This window comes from Simochromis diagramma, unplaced genomic scaffold (genome assembly GCF_900408965.1).
Source record: "Simochromis diagramma unplaced genomic scaffold, fSimDia1.1 OVJJ01000344.1, whole genome shotgun sequence".
In the NCBI taxonomy this organism is placed as follows: domain Eukaryota; kingdom Metazoa; phylum Chordata; class Actinopteri; order Cichliformes; family Cichlidae; genus Simochromis; species Simochromis diagramma.
In genome coordinates this window covers 3,187,895-3,204,669 of record NW_024387375.1, presented here as the reverse complement: position 1 = coordinate 3,204,669, position 16,775 = coordinate 3,187,895, and the positions used below count along the sequence as shown (strand labels likewise).

Sequence of the window (16,775 nt, the reverse complement as noted above, 5' to 3'; positions counted from 1 at the left end):
ATGTCATTGGCATCGGTGAGCCACTGTCAATATGTGACATATTGAAATCGCGTTTGAATTTGCGCTTGTTTTTTGCTTTCACTTTGCAATCGCGCAAACTGTGTATAGAGAGCGACAGCACTGATTGGTGAGTGATGATAATTTGTGCACCAATTCCTCTGACATCGTCTTATTAATCGTTAGCTTACTATGCAAACATGACAAGTGAAATCTCCCGCAGCAAGCTTAAACATATGAGAGGTTGATCGCGCAGAGAATCGCTGACCGTTGTGTGTGTGTGTGTAAAAGCAGCAGGATATATATTTTAGTTCTGCTGAGCCAAATAAGAGAGGTCAGGGTGAAGAAGTGACAGCCAAAGAAAAGATTACCACAAAACGGAAAAGTTATGACAAATCAGACTATAAGGCAAAAAGAAAGTGCAGCTTTATGGTTTCATGGACAAAAGAATTTCTGTGGCTGCAATATGACGAGCTATATAACCGGGGCTGCACATAAGTGGTCCACAGGTGCGCATTCGCTGTCAAAAAAAAAAAAAAAAACGCGCACAAGATATGAAGTTGCAACGCGTGTTTGCATACATAAGATTTTCTGGAGGAGGACAGACATTTGTTTAAAACTCTTAAAGATGTCGAAGAAGCTCCTTTAAGCAATTACTTTGGTGTTCCTCCACCTCCAAAGAAATGTCAGAAGGAGTCCGAACCACAAAAGAAGCGCGTATTCTCGGAAAAGTGGTTGCAGGAGGTGAGCTGGCTTCAAACAAATGATGAACGCACAGAGATGTGGTGCAGAATGTGCCGTGAAAATCCCACTCTAGCGGACAAAAACACTGCCTTTTATATGGACGCGTTGCAACTTCTTATCTGGTGCGCGTCTTTTATTTTGACAGCGAATGCGCACATGCGGACCACTTATGTGCACCCGTGTAAATAACATAATGTTCTGCCAGGTGTGTTGTTGGTTTTCTCTCGATTTCTGAGTCGACAAGCGCCTTTGTTACTGGGACCAGTCATTTTAAGAAAGGCCCCCATTAGAAGCCATGAGAAATGCAAGAAATGCATTATTGCTCAGTCTGCAATATCTTTCCCAGAACAAACACCAATTGCAAATAACATACTAAAAATAAACCTGAAAAATCTGTTTAGAACAGCGTACTATGTTGCAAAGAGTGAACTACCACTGGCAAAATTTAGCAGTCTTTGCAAACTTCAAAAAGCAAATGGCCTAGATCTTGGTTCCACTTGCCTCTTACCCGTGACTTCAGTGGAAATTTCAAATTCAGGATCTGACACAGACTGATTCATGTCCTACACAGTTCTTACAAGTTCATAGAAATTTCTGTTCAATTAGAACCAAGTATTTGAGTTGATGATTGTAATTTTTATACAATGTTGTCATTTGTTTTTCAACAATTTTTTGATTAATGTTTTGTTTCCTTTACAATATTATACTTTAATGTATAATATTGTAAAGGAAACAAAACTATTTTGGGCTACCAAAAACTGAAGAGTCCCTGCCCGAAGGGCTACCAGGGATTTTGAAATTTTGAGAGCCCTGAGATATATTAATTTTTTTAATTACTTTTGTTTCAGCAACATTAAATTTAAAAACTGTACTTTTGAGTTAAAATATATATTTATAATTTTAATAAATGACAAATTAAAAAGGCATGAACATTTTTTTGTATCGAAAAAATATCGAACCGTGACACCAAAGTATCGAACCGAACCGAACCGTGAATTTTGTGTATCGTTGCACCCCTAATATATATATATATATATATATATATATATATATATATATATATATATATATATATATATAAAAATAAAAAAAAACACCCAGCACGCCCCTGTGGGCGGTTTTATCCTTCAAGCTCGGGTCCTCTACCAGAGGCCTGGGAGCTTGAGGGTCCTGCGCAGTATCTTAGCTGTTCCCAGGACTGCGCTCTTCTGGACAGAGATCTCCGATGTTATTCCCGGGATCTGCTGGAGCCACTCGCCTAGCTTGGGAGTCAGCGCACCTAGTGCTCCGATTACCACGGGGACCACTGTTACCTTCACCCTCCACATCCTCTCGATCTCTTCTCTGAGCCCTTGGTATTTCTCCAGCTTCTCGTGTTCCTTCTTCCTGATGTTGCTGTCATTCGGAACCGCTACATCGATCACTACGGCCATCTTCTTCTGTTTGTCTACCACCACTATGTCCGGTTGGTTAGCCACCACCATTTTGTCCATCTGTATCTGGAAGTCCCACAGGATCTTAGCTCGGTCATTCTCCATCACCCTTGGGGGCATCTCCCATTTTGACCTCGGGACTTCCAGGTTATACTCGGCACAGATGTTCCTGTACACTATGCCGGCCACTTGGTTATGGCGTTCCATGTATGCCTTGCCTGCTAGCATCTTGCACCCTGCTGTTATGTGCTGGATTGTCTCTGGGGCATCTTTACACAGCCTGCACCTGGGGTCTTGCCTGGTGTGATAGACCCCAGCCTCTATGGATCTTGTGCTCAGAGCTTGTTCTTGTGCTGCCATGATTAGTGCCTCTGTGCTGTCTTTCAGTCCAGCTTTGTCCAGCCACTGGTAGGATTTCTGGATATCAGCCACCTCCTCTATCTGCCGGTGGTACATACCGTGCAGGGGCCTGTCAATGGAATATTTCTAACATTTTGAGTTATTTTCCAGTGTTAGAAAATCAGCACTGCTCAGTGTTAGCCATTGTTAATCTTCAAAACTGACTAGGTTACTTTTAAACATATAACACTGTCAAAAGTGTTAATTTAACACTCGATTTTGCTGTGTAGAAGTTTCCGTAGGAAGTGCTTGGGGTCATTTTTGACCCCACTTGTGGAAGAGTGGGGTAGTGATACAAAAACTGCATTTTCTTAAAATTGATGAAAAAAAATTAATAAAAATGCAAATGGCCTCATGTTACAAACATATTTTATGAGGAATACCTGGAATATGAATATATTACAACTTTTCATTATAAAGATTTTGAAGAAAAACAACCCGTGGGGTCTTTGTTTTTGTTTTTTTTACAGCGCATTGTTTTCTTTTTCAGAAACTGGCAGCAGAATGTCAGCGTGCCGGCCACCCTGGTGTTTTGGTCCCATTCAAGTGTGACTTGAGCGAAGAGGAAGAGATTCTGGCCATGTTCGCAGCGATCAAGGAGCAGCACAAAGGTTTGGACGTCTGCATCAACAATGCTGGCTTGGCTCACCCAATTGCTCTAAATGGCAAAACCAGCGGCTGGAAGAACATGATCGATGTAAGAGCTCAGAGTTATTTTGGTTTAGCTTTTGTATATGATATGTGTTATAGAAGCATTCACAGGGATGGTTTCCCAGCAGGATATTGTGCGAGGATCACTTCTATGCAAGTTTTAGGATAAGATAAGATTCACTTCTCTAACAGCCTCTGAAAGCAAGTGATATTTGCAGTGATATTTGCTGCCACGTGTGTGCTCAGTGTCCCTCCTTATGTCAAGGTCTGTGATTTTCTCTTATTTTCATGCTTTCTTATTGGGACTTAATCAATTTTGCTCCTTCACACTTAAAAAAAAAGAGAAAATCTTTATTTTCTTTTTTGCCTGTTCTGTTCAGCAGTGAAGCAGTCAGAGTTATTGTCTGAAGGCCAAGAAAAATGCCCAACATATTTATTTTCCCAGGTGGAGTTATTACAATCAGAACAGATCATAACAGACAGTGTGGGGGGGACAGGAAAGAGAAAGAAGAAGGAAAGAGAGGATGGGAAGAGAGTTAACAAAAGGAGACGGAGAGAAAAAATAGAGGAGAAGAGAGAGAGAGAGAAGACTGAAAATCTGCTTCAGCCACAATAAAAACAAACATATGCAAAAGCAACAGTATATAATAAATATTAAATGTTATTGAGCAATCTTTAACAAAACAGTGCACTGCTTTTTATAACAATGTTTTATGTTACATTGTTACTGTTGCAGATCTGATGGCAGCTATTAAGGATTGTAATGTTGCATATATCCTTTTTGGCTAACTAGAGCCTCTTTTCTGCATTTTGCTTGTGATATTTTTGCTATGTTGATGCCAAATCTTTGGTGGAGTTTTAGTTTATTAAATCAGACAACATTATGTGGCTTGAAGGGAAACATAATATTAGCCTCCCCTTCACGTACTTTAAATCTCACTGCTCATTTGTCATTCTCCTTTACAGACTCCTTTGTGCAACCCACTTCCTCCTTACCTTCAACTCTCAAGCTCCATTCAAGTCTCCACCCTTATCTCCCCAACCAGCATCTAAACTCTGGGAGATCCTGGCCTAATCCCTAGCAGCACTGGGATGCTGTTCTGCTCTTCTTCTGTGGTGGGCCATCAGTGTCTAATTGCCAAATAGATTAATTGAATTATGTAAAGCAATAAATCATATTAAATTCCTTTTAATGATCACTCCTTATTTAACTGTTTTTATACATCTTAGAGCACAAATAGGAAACTCAGAATGAGGCCAGTCATTTCATGGACAATTTTTATTTGAAAATCACTCCCATTCACTTTTTAGACTCTTTAACTCTTTACACATGTCACATCAGAATTTTGAAAACAGACCTGATTTGTTTGACACAGTAATATATAAAGACAGCTATATTTTTGTTCAGTCAGCACAAACTTCTACAGGCCATAGTCATAGTCTGGTTTTCCATCAACGAAGGGCTTGAAGAAGGCCTTGTGGGCATCTATGCTGTGTATTGTGGCTTTGACAGCTGGATCTTCCAGCATGCGCTCTGTCCACATCTTCATCTCAGGTGTGCCATCCAGACAGCTAGGAGACAAAAGTAAATTACAGCATGTGAACCCACATTTGTTTGCAAAACATCCAGCAGACAGGAAATAAATATAAGATATTCAGTAGATGCTACAAAGGAAGAAAAGCTCAAATTAGATATTAAACTGTTACTTTAGTTGTGTTACAGTTTTGCAGATTGGGCACTGTTATTTCTTCATTTGAAAGGAAGAAAAATAAGTCCACATGGAAGAGGTAAACCTTTATGGAACAACAAGATCTGGAAAACCTACTGTTGCAGCTCAAAGACCTCCAGTCTCTCAAACCACAGCCACATCATGTAGTCAATCATTGTTATGGAATCACCACCAAAAAACTTGATCTTCTTGTTAACGAGGTCCTAGAAATTGAATATTACTTTCATTAGAGTTGCATTTAATACTCTAAAATAACCAGGTATAGATAATCTTAATAATCCTTTGATTAGTGATTATGATTGGCAAGCAAAGTTGCAAGCACACTCATTCACACACAGTCTTTCAAATTATATGTTTATGTGTAAAGAAACTAGAAGCCTCAATTGTGCCACCTACCTCGTTCAATTTGGAAAGCTTTTCTTTCAGTTCAGCTTCCAGTCCTGAGACATCCTGACCATTCTTTCTCCCTGATGAGATCCTGTAAAAATATCCTATCCTCTAAAACAGTGACATTAAACTGATTATTTGGTGATTAAAAAAAAAATATATAAAGATTTATGTGCAAGTTTCCATGTGACCTACTTCGGAAAAATACTCCAGCATCATTCTTTGCTTTAGCAAAAGGAGAAGAAGGAAGCAGCTGCTTTTCAGGGTAACCTTCATCCAACTATTCGCAGGTGATCGGTGACTCATATATCAACTCACCAGCAGGTGTCTCTAGTGTCGGGACAATCCCAAATGGATTCTTTTTAAGGTACCACTCAGGCTTGTCTGCCAGATGGACATTTATAATTTCATGCCTGAAACACAAAAACAGGTTGCACATACGTGTTTAAGTAAAGGTTAAGATTGTCATGACTTTCCATTCGTAAAGTAAAGCAGAATAAAAAGTAGCCTTACTTGATTCCTTTGGCTTTCAGCACTAATCTGGCCCTCTGGGCAAAAAGGCAGAACCTCATGCTGTAAACTTTGATGCACCCTTTAGGGACTGGGCCAGGTGCAGCACTACCTGAGGGAAACAAAAAACCTTCATCCATAAGAAAAAGCAGCTTGGAGAAGAAGTTAACTTGTGTTTTCAGGCCAGTAATGCAACATTTTAAAATGCTGAATTGATTTAATGTATCCATTGTGCTTCCCATGGAATATAGGAATCATTAGGAAAGCACAAAATTCACACAATGTACAATAAATTAAAGGAATTTTATAATTGTCAGTTTGGAACATGTTGCTTCCACAAGGGCAAAGTGAATTTTATATTTGTTATTAGCAGGTGGGCCCCATGTTTATAGTTAAATGTAAGGATTTTAAATCGTTACAATACATTCCTATTTTAATTTTACACAACATCCCAAGATTTTTGGAAACGAACTGTGTATAAAAATGTGAAAAGAGCACCTTCATTAACATTACAAATACCTCCATGGTAATATTTATATACTGTAGACTTTAAATGGATGTTGTATATTTACATATTTGTACCCTTTCTTTAGCAGGAAGAAGTAATTTTCTGACATCTGTGTGTTTTTAGAGAAGCCACAGTGTGTCACTATTTGTTCTGACTTTTTTTTAAAGTCGTTTTCAGTCGCATGCTTTTAATCATCACGAATAATATCAATATTGACCTAATTAAAATGCATGGCTTTGTAAAACTGCAACTACACCCTCACCACAAGCTAGGTAAGGGAACACGACAGAACTCAGGGAGCAGAACGGTTCAGGGAACGGAACAGCGCTTACTGCACTTCAGAGGCTTCACTTAACGCAGTAATATCTTAAAGTCTTACCTTTAGCGAGATGCTTTTCAGCAGACGCGTTGGCACCTGAAGTAATGAATGAGACAAAAAGAAGACGGGCTGTGAAGACTGAGCTCAGATTTTCACGAGTGAATAGTGTGGCTGAAGTTCTGAATTTATACACCGCGATGTGCGTGTATGAGAAGTCTGTGTTGTTCTTAGAAAGAGGACTCTTTTTCCCAGAAAGCTAAACAAGCCATACGTGTTTTCTCTGTTTCTGGTTGTGTAGGTTATTATCATGAACTTTAACATTTGAAATCCTACATTAGACCTGTAGAGAAATGAGGTGTGTCAGTCTGAAAATTGACCTTGATGTGTATTTTCTGGAACATTAATGCAAAAATGTTCCCAGTGTGTACTTAGAAATGATGCTCCAGACCAGAAAACTGGTAAAAACCTCAGATTTTATAGAGGTGCTCATACTTGCTGATGATCAATATATTTAATAGCAGCACCTAGCTGCTACTTATATCTTAATTCCTGTGGAGGCAGTGTACAACAGTGTACATTCTTTTTGTGATGCACGTGTGGGAATCACGTGTTGGATGAATTCTCTGAACTTCGGGCTGAAGTGTGTTTGTGTAGGCTAAAATAACAATCTTAGAAATAATTCCTTGACTAATCTATTACAAAACACATATTGCATACATGGCCCTGCTTTCTACAAAGTATTTATTACCTTATTTCTTATGAATTTGCAGTAAAGAGAAACCACATTGTCCACTGTGACAGGCTGTGCTCTTCTGATTCAGTCATATAAAGATCATTATTGTAATAGACAATACTCATGTCAACAGTGACTCAGCTGGTCTACATTTACACCATCAGGACAGATTATGTAATGCTCATAATGACTTTGCAAATACATCACTCCCTTACTTGACATGCAGACGGGAGGAGCCAGGGATCGAACCACTAACCTTCAGATCAGCAGGTGACCTGCTCCGATCCCTGGCTCCTCCAGTCTACATGTCAAGTATCCTTGGGCAAGATACTAAGTCCCCAAATTGCTCTCCGATGCTTCCATCAGAGTATGAATGTGTCTGAATGTATTTAGGAAGCACTAAGAGTAGAAGAAAGTGCTTGGTTGAATGGGTGTGATTGGGTGAATGTGGCATGTTGTATAGAGCGTTTTGAGTACTCTGGGAGAGTAGAAAAGCACTATATAAGAATCAGTCCACTTACCATTTAACAAAGATGACTGGTGGCGCGGGACACAGCGGGCACTCTGGACCAAATAGTGCTGTCTTGGTGGTTCATTTCCATTGCACTGTCTTGTGTCTCTATCGTCCTGTTCTGTATAGTCATGCACTGTCTTGCCTTTTCTATTTTTCAATTTTGCACATTCCACTTTACGCAGTCCTGTGTTTGTCTGTTATGTGTCATCTGTAGCACCAGGGTCTTGGAGGAATGCTGTCTCATTCCACTCTGTACTTTACCACTGTACATGGTTCAAATGACAATGAAAGCCACCTGAACTTGAACATCAACATCAACATGACTAACCATGACATTGCAACAATGCTGCCCCTTTTGTTTCCTTCTGACATTCCTCCCTTTATTTGTGGAAAGTTTGGAATCAACTCCAGATTATTTTTTAACCTACTTAGATTGTCATGAAATAAATTGGAAATGGGCCTCACCTGACCACAGAATTGCTTTACTTAAGGCTTACAATTTGTTAGTTTTAATCCCCTCTTGATTTTTTTAATTCTTATTTTTTGACAGAAGTGTGTGGAAGAAAAGCTAAAAAATAAATAAATCAATCATCAGCCAAAAACGTATGGGCCTAACTATATATACTGTATAATTTTGTCAAAGAATCCTTATGGTTTACATTTACTATATTTCTGTTTGTAGAAAAGAGTAATGGTAAGGTCTCACTCTGCTTTTCACTGTTATGATATAGAAGAGAGGAAGGACTAAACCACAGGTGTCGAAGTCCAGGTGTTGAGGGCCGGTGTCCTGCAGGTTTTAGATGTCCTTGATCCAACACAGCTGATTTAAAGGCGAAATTACCTCCTCAACGTGTCTTGAGGTTCTTAAGAGGCCTGGTAATGAACTAATAATTTGATTCAGGTGTGTTGACCCTGGGTATTATCTAAAACCTGCAGGCCACCGGCCCTCGAGGCCTGGACTTCGACACCACTGAACTAAAAGTGGAATATTACTGCCTGCATCTGCTGTATGACCGAGGCAGCAAACAGTCTTCCTTTGTTTTAGCTTTCAATCAATCAATCAATCAAAGCTTTATTCGTCACATGCAGGTTGCCCTGCAGTGAAATGGGACCCCCCCCCCCCCCGACCATACACATATAGCACAAACATTACATGGGGATACAGGTCGGAGATTGGTAGAATCAGAGAAAAACATTGAAATGTACACTACAGTGGGGAAAGTACGAGAGGAAAAAAAGAGACCCCTACTCATGCTGTGCTTCCATGGTAGGACAGCATGAGAACAGGAAACAAAAAAACTCCTTTGCACAAAAAAAGCACATAAATGTCCACAGCACAACATTGTGAAGACATGACAAGCCACAGGGGTGGGTGGGGGGTGAGGAGTAATCCGAAGAAACACAGCAGCCACCCTGCACAGCGCTATCATTCCAGCGCGGCACACAGACCCGCCGTGTTCCCTCGCCGGAAACAAGCATCGAAGGCGTTGGAAAGGGAGGGGATGAGTGAGTGCCTATCAGTGTAAGTGTATGTGTGTGCGTGTCCAGAGTTCAGCGGAGACAGTGTCCTTCGCTCTATCAGGCTAAGTAAACAGTCTGCCAGCCAACCCAGGTGGCCTTCATGGGACGGGAAGAATAGTCATCACACAGTCGTTATCAGGGAGTTGTTTTGGTGGGCTCCAGCCTTGGGCCTAGCAGCTGGCGCCGTGGTGTCCAAATATTGAATATTGTTGATTTCACACATGGATTCAAAATGTTAGTGGAAAAGTATACGACACACAATGATTGTGCTTACTATTATTGCGTTTTATTGACAGTTTTGAACTCAAGGAACAAGGTCTGTTCCAGTCCAGCTCTCTTCGTCTCCACTCGACTGCTTTCACTATATAGAGAAACGGAAAGAGACACCGTGATCAGTCAATCGCCACCACCTGTAACTCACCTGCCTCCTGGTACCGCCCCCTTGAGCTCACTGCACCACTCCTCCCCTGCAGCTGAGCTAGGGACCACACCTCCACCACAGCTAGCAAAAGAGATGTGCATAAAGCGCATTCAAATTCCTCCCCGAGTGGTTCATAACCCCACAAACAGCTCTCCACACCATTGCTGGGTGTGTCAGCATAGATGCCCCCTCATTAGGTTTACTGGCTAATGCACAACAGGTGTGCTAGTCACCTCACCTGACACTGCTGCAGCTGAACCCAAAACCACACCCCACTATGACAAGGAGAAAAGTACTGACACGTATACAAGACTGAAGGAGGAAAAATGGAAGCAAGGAAACAGAGACATGGAATCAGTGGGGAATACTGGAGTAACAATACGAATAGGAGCCAGTCATCTAAGAAATAACAAATCAAAGCTAAAAAAAACCCATCACAACGACCCTGGACCATGACATTTTTTTCAGCATGGTTGGGTTTGTGTTGACGTTATAGAGGCAGCTCTCCCCCTGCATGGATGCATGCAATTAATCTTGTTTTTGTGTTTATAAAAACAGTTTAAGGCAATTTTTAATTTAAGATATTGAATACTGTCATTTGATGGTAAATGTGTATTTATTACATTTTAATAAACATAGTAAATGTGTAATATTGATTTAACATAGATAGTATTGATGCTAACAATGAATTAACTGGTCTAAACATCAGGAGAGATTATGTAACACATATTCATAATGAATTGGCAAATATGTTGCGCCCTTTCCTTACATTGCCTAATACACAAACATGACTTATCGTCACACTGCAAAAATACTGCCACTGGCTCATTTATTTTTAGGTCATGCCACATGATAATACTGTATGTTGGAAGTAAATTATTTTTTTTTAATCATCTAAATAGACCTAAAAATAAATGATTAGCTTTTCCATTCACTGAACATCTTACTAAGAAGGCCACCTCTACCTACATAAAAAGGTTTCTTAGAAAGTTTTCTCAGCTTTTTCACAAATCTGATTGGCTGACTGCCTCCCTGCAGGGGGGAGAACTGAAGCTGTTTGAGAGCAAAGGCAGGCTGACATAGTTCAGATGGATATATAAATGCTTCCCGGCACAGGACAGTTAAAGATCCGTCACTCTCTCTCTCTCTTCGTATTTGTGGTTCTTTCGTGTGTGTTGCAAGTTGCTGGACTGTGATGGAGCGCTGGCAGGGAAGAGTGGCTCTGGTGACCGGCGCCTCGGTTGGGATTGGGGCGGCAATAGCGGTAGAGCTGGTCTGGCTCGGTATGAAAGTGGTGGGCTTTCAGTTCAAAACAGGTTTGTTTTGAAATGAAAACTCCTTTTCAGCAAAGAGCAACAACTGCATTTTTTTAAAAGTGTTTTTTTGTGTGTGTGTTTTTTTATTTGTTTTGTTTGTTGTTGGGGCATATGCATACTCATAGTTTGATGATTATGTTGATACAGCAAAAATGATGAGAGGCTGGACAGTAGCCGATTTTATGGCAGTTAAATAAACCTGCAGAACGAGCTTTGCAACACATAATCCACTGTAAGACTGAAATGAACTATAAGTCTTTGTAAAGTTTTTTTTTCTTTTACTGCCGTTATACAGTATTATAATATTGCATGCTGACTGTTTGGTAAATCAGATTCAATGTAAAAGTTCACTGCTAATAGATTTTCAGTTAAGTCCAGCACAGAAACAGAAAGCTGGGCAAAAATTAACTGACGACACATGAAGGATTTCGAGTTTAACGGCTTGAAGAATATTTGTATATTATGCAAGTCCTGGTTTCAACTGTCTTTGTTTGTTCTCTCGATATAGCCAAACAAAATGAATCTGTATGATAATGAATATAATGCATGTATTTATAGATATAGCACTTTTCAAAACCCTTCTTTGAGGATCAACAAGGTGAGAAACATTGGTAACTAAACTGCAGAATAAACTGTGGGGAAAATTACAGAGGTTTTTTTAAATAACAATTTGAAATGAACTGTAAAGTAAAGGACTTAAAAGCAGGACTCAGCCCAGGTTGAATGATAGAAAACACAAACAATATGACAAAGACTACAAGAAGAAGGACTGGACTATTTGTACACATCCAGCAGCTTAACTGTTTACAGTCTAAAGTTTTCCACATATGAAATGAGTGATCTCCCTTGTGAGGGTCTCGGTTATAATATACTGTCAGAATGTTTTCATGTTAAAATAGTTTTTGTTTTTTAAGGTACTGTACAGCAGGCTTGGTGAACCAGTGAGGGCAGGATGTGTTCAGACATGGGATTTCCAGTTTTGGACAAATTACTGAAATGAGTTGTGAAATACAAGCTCAAAACTTAAAGCAAATCTTAAACATATTTACAGTAACCTTACATATACATTTGAAGGGCAGTCTTATACAACACTAATGTTATTTTGAAGCTGAACCTCTGTCATCGTTTCCTTTTTGGTTTCAGAAACTGGCAACAGAGTGTCGGAGCGCCGGCCACCCTGGTGTTTTGGTCCCATTCAAGTGTGACTTGAGCAAAGAGGAGGAGATTCTGGCCATGTTTGCAGCGATCAAGGAACAGCACAAAGGCGTGGACGTCTGCATCAACAACGCTGGCTTGGCTCACCCAGAGCCGCTGCTAAATGGCAAAACCAACAGCTGGAAGAACATGATGAATGTAAGAGCTCAGAAATGTTTTAGAAAATCTGCAGCTGTGTGAAAGTTGAGTAATGGCTTCCCCAGCAGAACACTGAAGTGAACTTCAATGATCACTCTAACGTTGACTCATCCGTAGTTTGTAGAATAAGCTAAGACAGAACTTTTATCACCGTAGTAGGTAAATTACTACAACAGAAAACAATCGGAAAACAATCCAGCTCATAATATCACAAAACTAAATAGCTGAGAAAGGTAAAAAAAATAAATAAATAAATAAATAAAAAATACACAAAAGTGGGTAAAAAAAATATATTGAAAAAATACAAGAAATTTGTTGATTCAAAATATTGTCCTTACTATTTTCTGCAGTTTTTGCAGTTATTTAATCTAAACAAACTATGCAAAATTTTGCTTTTTTATATTTTGAATATTTAAATTTTGATGTTTAATGTCACTGTCATGGAGAAAATTTTCAGCTGCAGCAGACTTATATATGACAGACAGAAAAAAAAATATTTCAATGTAAATAAACCAGTGTGACCAGTTTTCCAACAAGTCATCCATTAATCACACTGTAAATCACATTTTGTGTAAAAGTTCACTGTAAATAGGTGGGGTACATTATGCTCAGTTTAATCCATCCCAAAAACAGGAAGTATTCTTCAACCGAACTCATGAATCATCTGAATTACAAAATTGTTACACAATTTGACAAAACTCAGAGTTCAAAAGGTACACAAGTGGCCAAAAACTACTTAATGCTTCTTATGCACAAGAAACAACAAGTCATTTGGAAAGTGTTGATTTTCCTGGTTGTTTATTTCACTGCTTGGTTTCTTACAGGTGAACGTTCTTGCACTGAGCATCTGCACACGGGAAGCTTATCAGTCAATGAAAGAGAGAAACGTGGACGATGGGCACATCATAAATCTCAACAGGTGCAGTTTTATTTGTTGATGAATAATGATGGGGATTTGTGAAGTCTGTTGACTTAATCATCAGAAAAATATCTTGACCATTACCATCATGATTGTCCAGGACTCTTTAAACCCTTTTCACATCAAATATTTGGTTAACAGGAAAAGCACAGATGGTGGTATTAACAATACTGCTAGCTCTTTGACATGGAGATTATTATCAAGGCAAGACACTGTTAGGCCTTTTACACATATTTTCCACTGTTATTGTTCTTTTTTATCTTATTCATATCCCCTGGTCTGACCTGATGTAGACTTGTGAGAGTTTCCTAACACAGGCTAGATTTTTTTAAACCTTAAAGCAGCACCCAGTGAAAGTACAAGGGGTCTAGTACCACATCTTACTGTACAAAATGGATTATGCTGAAAGGTAATTTATGGACTTTTTAGTCCAGTTACACCAAATTACATGTTGGCTACAGCATAAGCTTCTTTTACCCAACATGCACAACACCAAATCCTGGATCAGACAATAGAATAAAGCCACCATTGTGTATTTACCTATTTATTTTATTTGTTATACTGTTAAAAAGGTCTGTAGCTCTCTGTTATTAAAACATTTAGGAAGCAAAAAGAGTCAAACCCCATGTCAGGAGTTCACTAGTATAATAATTAGTTTAATTAACTGTTAATTTGAAAAAAGTGCCAGACAGTAGTGAAAAATGTCTATCACAATATCCTAAAACCTAAAGTGTCATTTTCATTTTATTTAATTGACCAACCAGCAATTCAGAACCTAAATATGATTGGGGATTTTTCTCATATGAAGATCTGAGATCAGATCACTGTATCAGTCTTGGTAAATGCTGATTTGGTAACAGCTTGTAAACCTTCTGTTGCAGCGTGTGTGGACATCACGTCTTACCTGTTGCTGATCTGCATTTCTACACCGCCACCAAGTATGCTGTGACTGCTCTGACTTAGGGCCTGAGACAGGAGCTGCGTGCAGATAAGACCCATATCCGAGCCACGGTGAGGATTTAAAAGACACTAATTGACTCCAAATGTGTCTTTAATACCAAGATCGGCTGCTTTGAGACACATACACATTGTTTACTGAAATTTCCATTTTTGTTTTTTCTCAGTGCATTTCTCCTGGTTTAGTGGACACAGAATTTGCAGCACGGCTCCACAGTGAAAATCCCGAGAAAAAAGATGGGATATATGCTGCGTATAAGGTAAAACCATTAATCCTACCGTTTGTGTACTGTTGATTTGATTACTCAGATAAAAATAATTTAAGCATTTTTTCACTTCTTTGACAGTCTTTGGAAGCAAAAGATATCGTCAGTGCTATCGCATATGTGCTCAGTGCTCCTCCTCATGTTCAGGTTTGTAATTTTCACTTTTACAACTGTGTTTTGACTCATTGGATTTTGCTCTGCAACATTCTTAATATCACAAGTTTACTTATAATAATAAAGCATTATTTAACTTTTCTTTCAGATTGGAGACATTCACATTGAAGCTGTGTAGCACAAGTCACTGAAGTTGTTCCCTCGGCAACTGCAATATTTTTGTGGCCTTCCTGTTTTCAAAATGGCCTCTGAGGATGTTACTATCACTGTGTGTTTCTTCAGTCTCTTTGACAAGTTGCATCATGTGCTCTCTCATATAATCTTACGTCTTAACTACATTTATCAGGGCTGAAACATTTGTACTGAAAAGTTTGAATGTATGAAATAAAATGATTTTCAGGGGACATTTCTTGCGCTCCAGTATTTATTATTAATATATAGAGGATATTTCATTTAAAAAACAGTTTATGATGGAAAGAATTCAACCAGTATAAAGTATAAAACAATAAAAAATTCTGAAATATACATTTAACTATCTGACATAAATCCCTTGGGTTTATTTCAGGACAGGCAGCATAAAAATCTACTAAATTAAATATCACAAATTTTATTCTATTGCCTTTATTCTGAAAATACTAAAATAACAATAATATAGAATATATATATTCTATATTATCCATCCATCCATCCATTTTCTTTCGCTTATCTGGGGTCAGATCGCGGGGGCAGCAGCCCAAGCACAGAAGCCCAGACCTCTCTCTCCCCAGCCACCTCCTCCAGCTTATCCGCGGGAACGCCAAGACATTCCCAGGCCAGCCGAGAGATCACCTGATGAAGCCAACAGAACCACATCATCTGCCAAACGCAGAGATGACATCCTGAGACCACCGAAGTGAAAGCCTTCCGCCACTTGGCTATGCCTAGAAATTCTGTCCATAAAAAAAATAAGGACAGAATGGCCTGTAACAATGGGCCAGACACTCCATACTCCCAGAGCACCCCCCACAGGACCCCACCAGGGACACGGTCGAATGCCTTCTCCAAGTCCACAAAACAGATGCAGACTGGTTGGGCAAACTCCCATGCGCCCGATGGTCTTTTTTGAATTGCTTTTTACATCAACCTGTAATTATGTCTATCCCACCAGGAAGTCTGACCAAAGTAGCGGTACAAACTCTAATGAGTTAGTAATGATTGGTTTGCCCTCGCTGAAGAGGGAAGTTACATAAACAATTCATTAAAGAAACATCCAAGTAAAGTTGGCAACACTACTCACAGTAAGCACTCAGAGTAACAGGAAAAGTGCCGACCGAGCTATTAATAATAATAACTGCACTCTGACACTGAAATAATTATCTGTTGCGTTCAAGCAAAACAAGAAAACAGACAGTGATTATGTTGGCCCCAGGGATTCTTTTAGGTGTCTCCTCCACTGATATTGTTCCTCTTTGTACACCGTTTACTGTGTCTCTCACTTGATCTTGTTTTACCTGATCTAGACGTGTGAATTGCCAAATTATAACTCCGCAGGTTGGATTTTTTAAAACCTAAAAGCAGCACCCAGAGAAGATGCAGGAGTCTCGTACCACCTTGTTACTGTATGAAATTGTGCAGAAAAGACCCACATTCGAGCCACAGTCACAGTTAAAGTACACCCCAAGCTGCTATGAGATACATATACATTGCTTCCTTCAGCTTCCTCACTATCCACCTTTTTTGTGCATCTCTCCTGCTTTACTGGACACAGAATTTGCATCACGGCTCCACAGTGACAATCCTGTGAAAAAAGCTCCTACAGTTCATGTACTGTTTATGTTATTAAACCACATTTCACCTCCTGTATCCAAGGTTCAACTCTCTTTTCCACCCTGTTGCAAAATTTTCCGGGTGGGGGAAATAACAACAAATTCTTTTGAAAATATTTTTTTTATTATATTAGCGTCAAATTTTCAGGACAACATCAAAAAGTTCTTTCATGACCAG

The 16,775-nt window shown here is 39.3% G+C and overlaps 1 protein-coding gene and 1 pseudogene across 1 annotated transcript in view; one reads left to right on the top strand and one right to left on the bottom strand.

Annotated features, from left to right (window-relative positions):
- Window positions 1-4,416: 4,416 nt before the first annotated feature.
- Window positions 4,417-8,196, bottom strand: LOC120719930 (annotated as a pseudogene).
- Window positions 8,197-11,001: 2,805 nt separating this feature from the next.
- Window positions 11,002-16,775, top strand: part of LOC120719929 (dehydrogenase/reductase SDR family member 11-like) — a 40,337-nt gene continuing 34,563 nt past the window's right edge. The window contains exons 1-3 of the mRNA XM_040009490.1: window positions 11,002-11,188; window positions 12,327-12,536; window positions 13,361-13,455. Of these exons, the coding sequence (XP_039865424.1) occupies window positions 11,063-11,188; window positions 12,327-12,536; window positions 13,361-13,455 (431 nt within the window). The 5' untranslated portion in view covers window positions 11,002-11,062. The remainder of the gene's footprint in view (window positions 11,189-12,326; window positions 12,537-13,360; window positions 13,456-16,775) is intronic.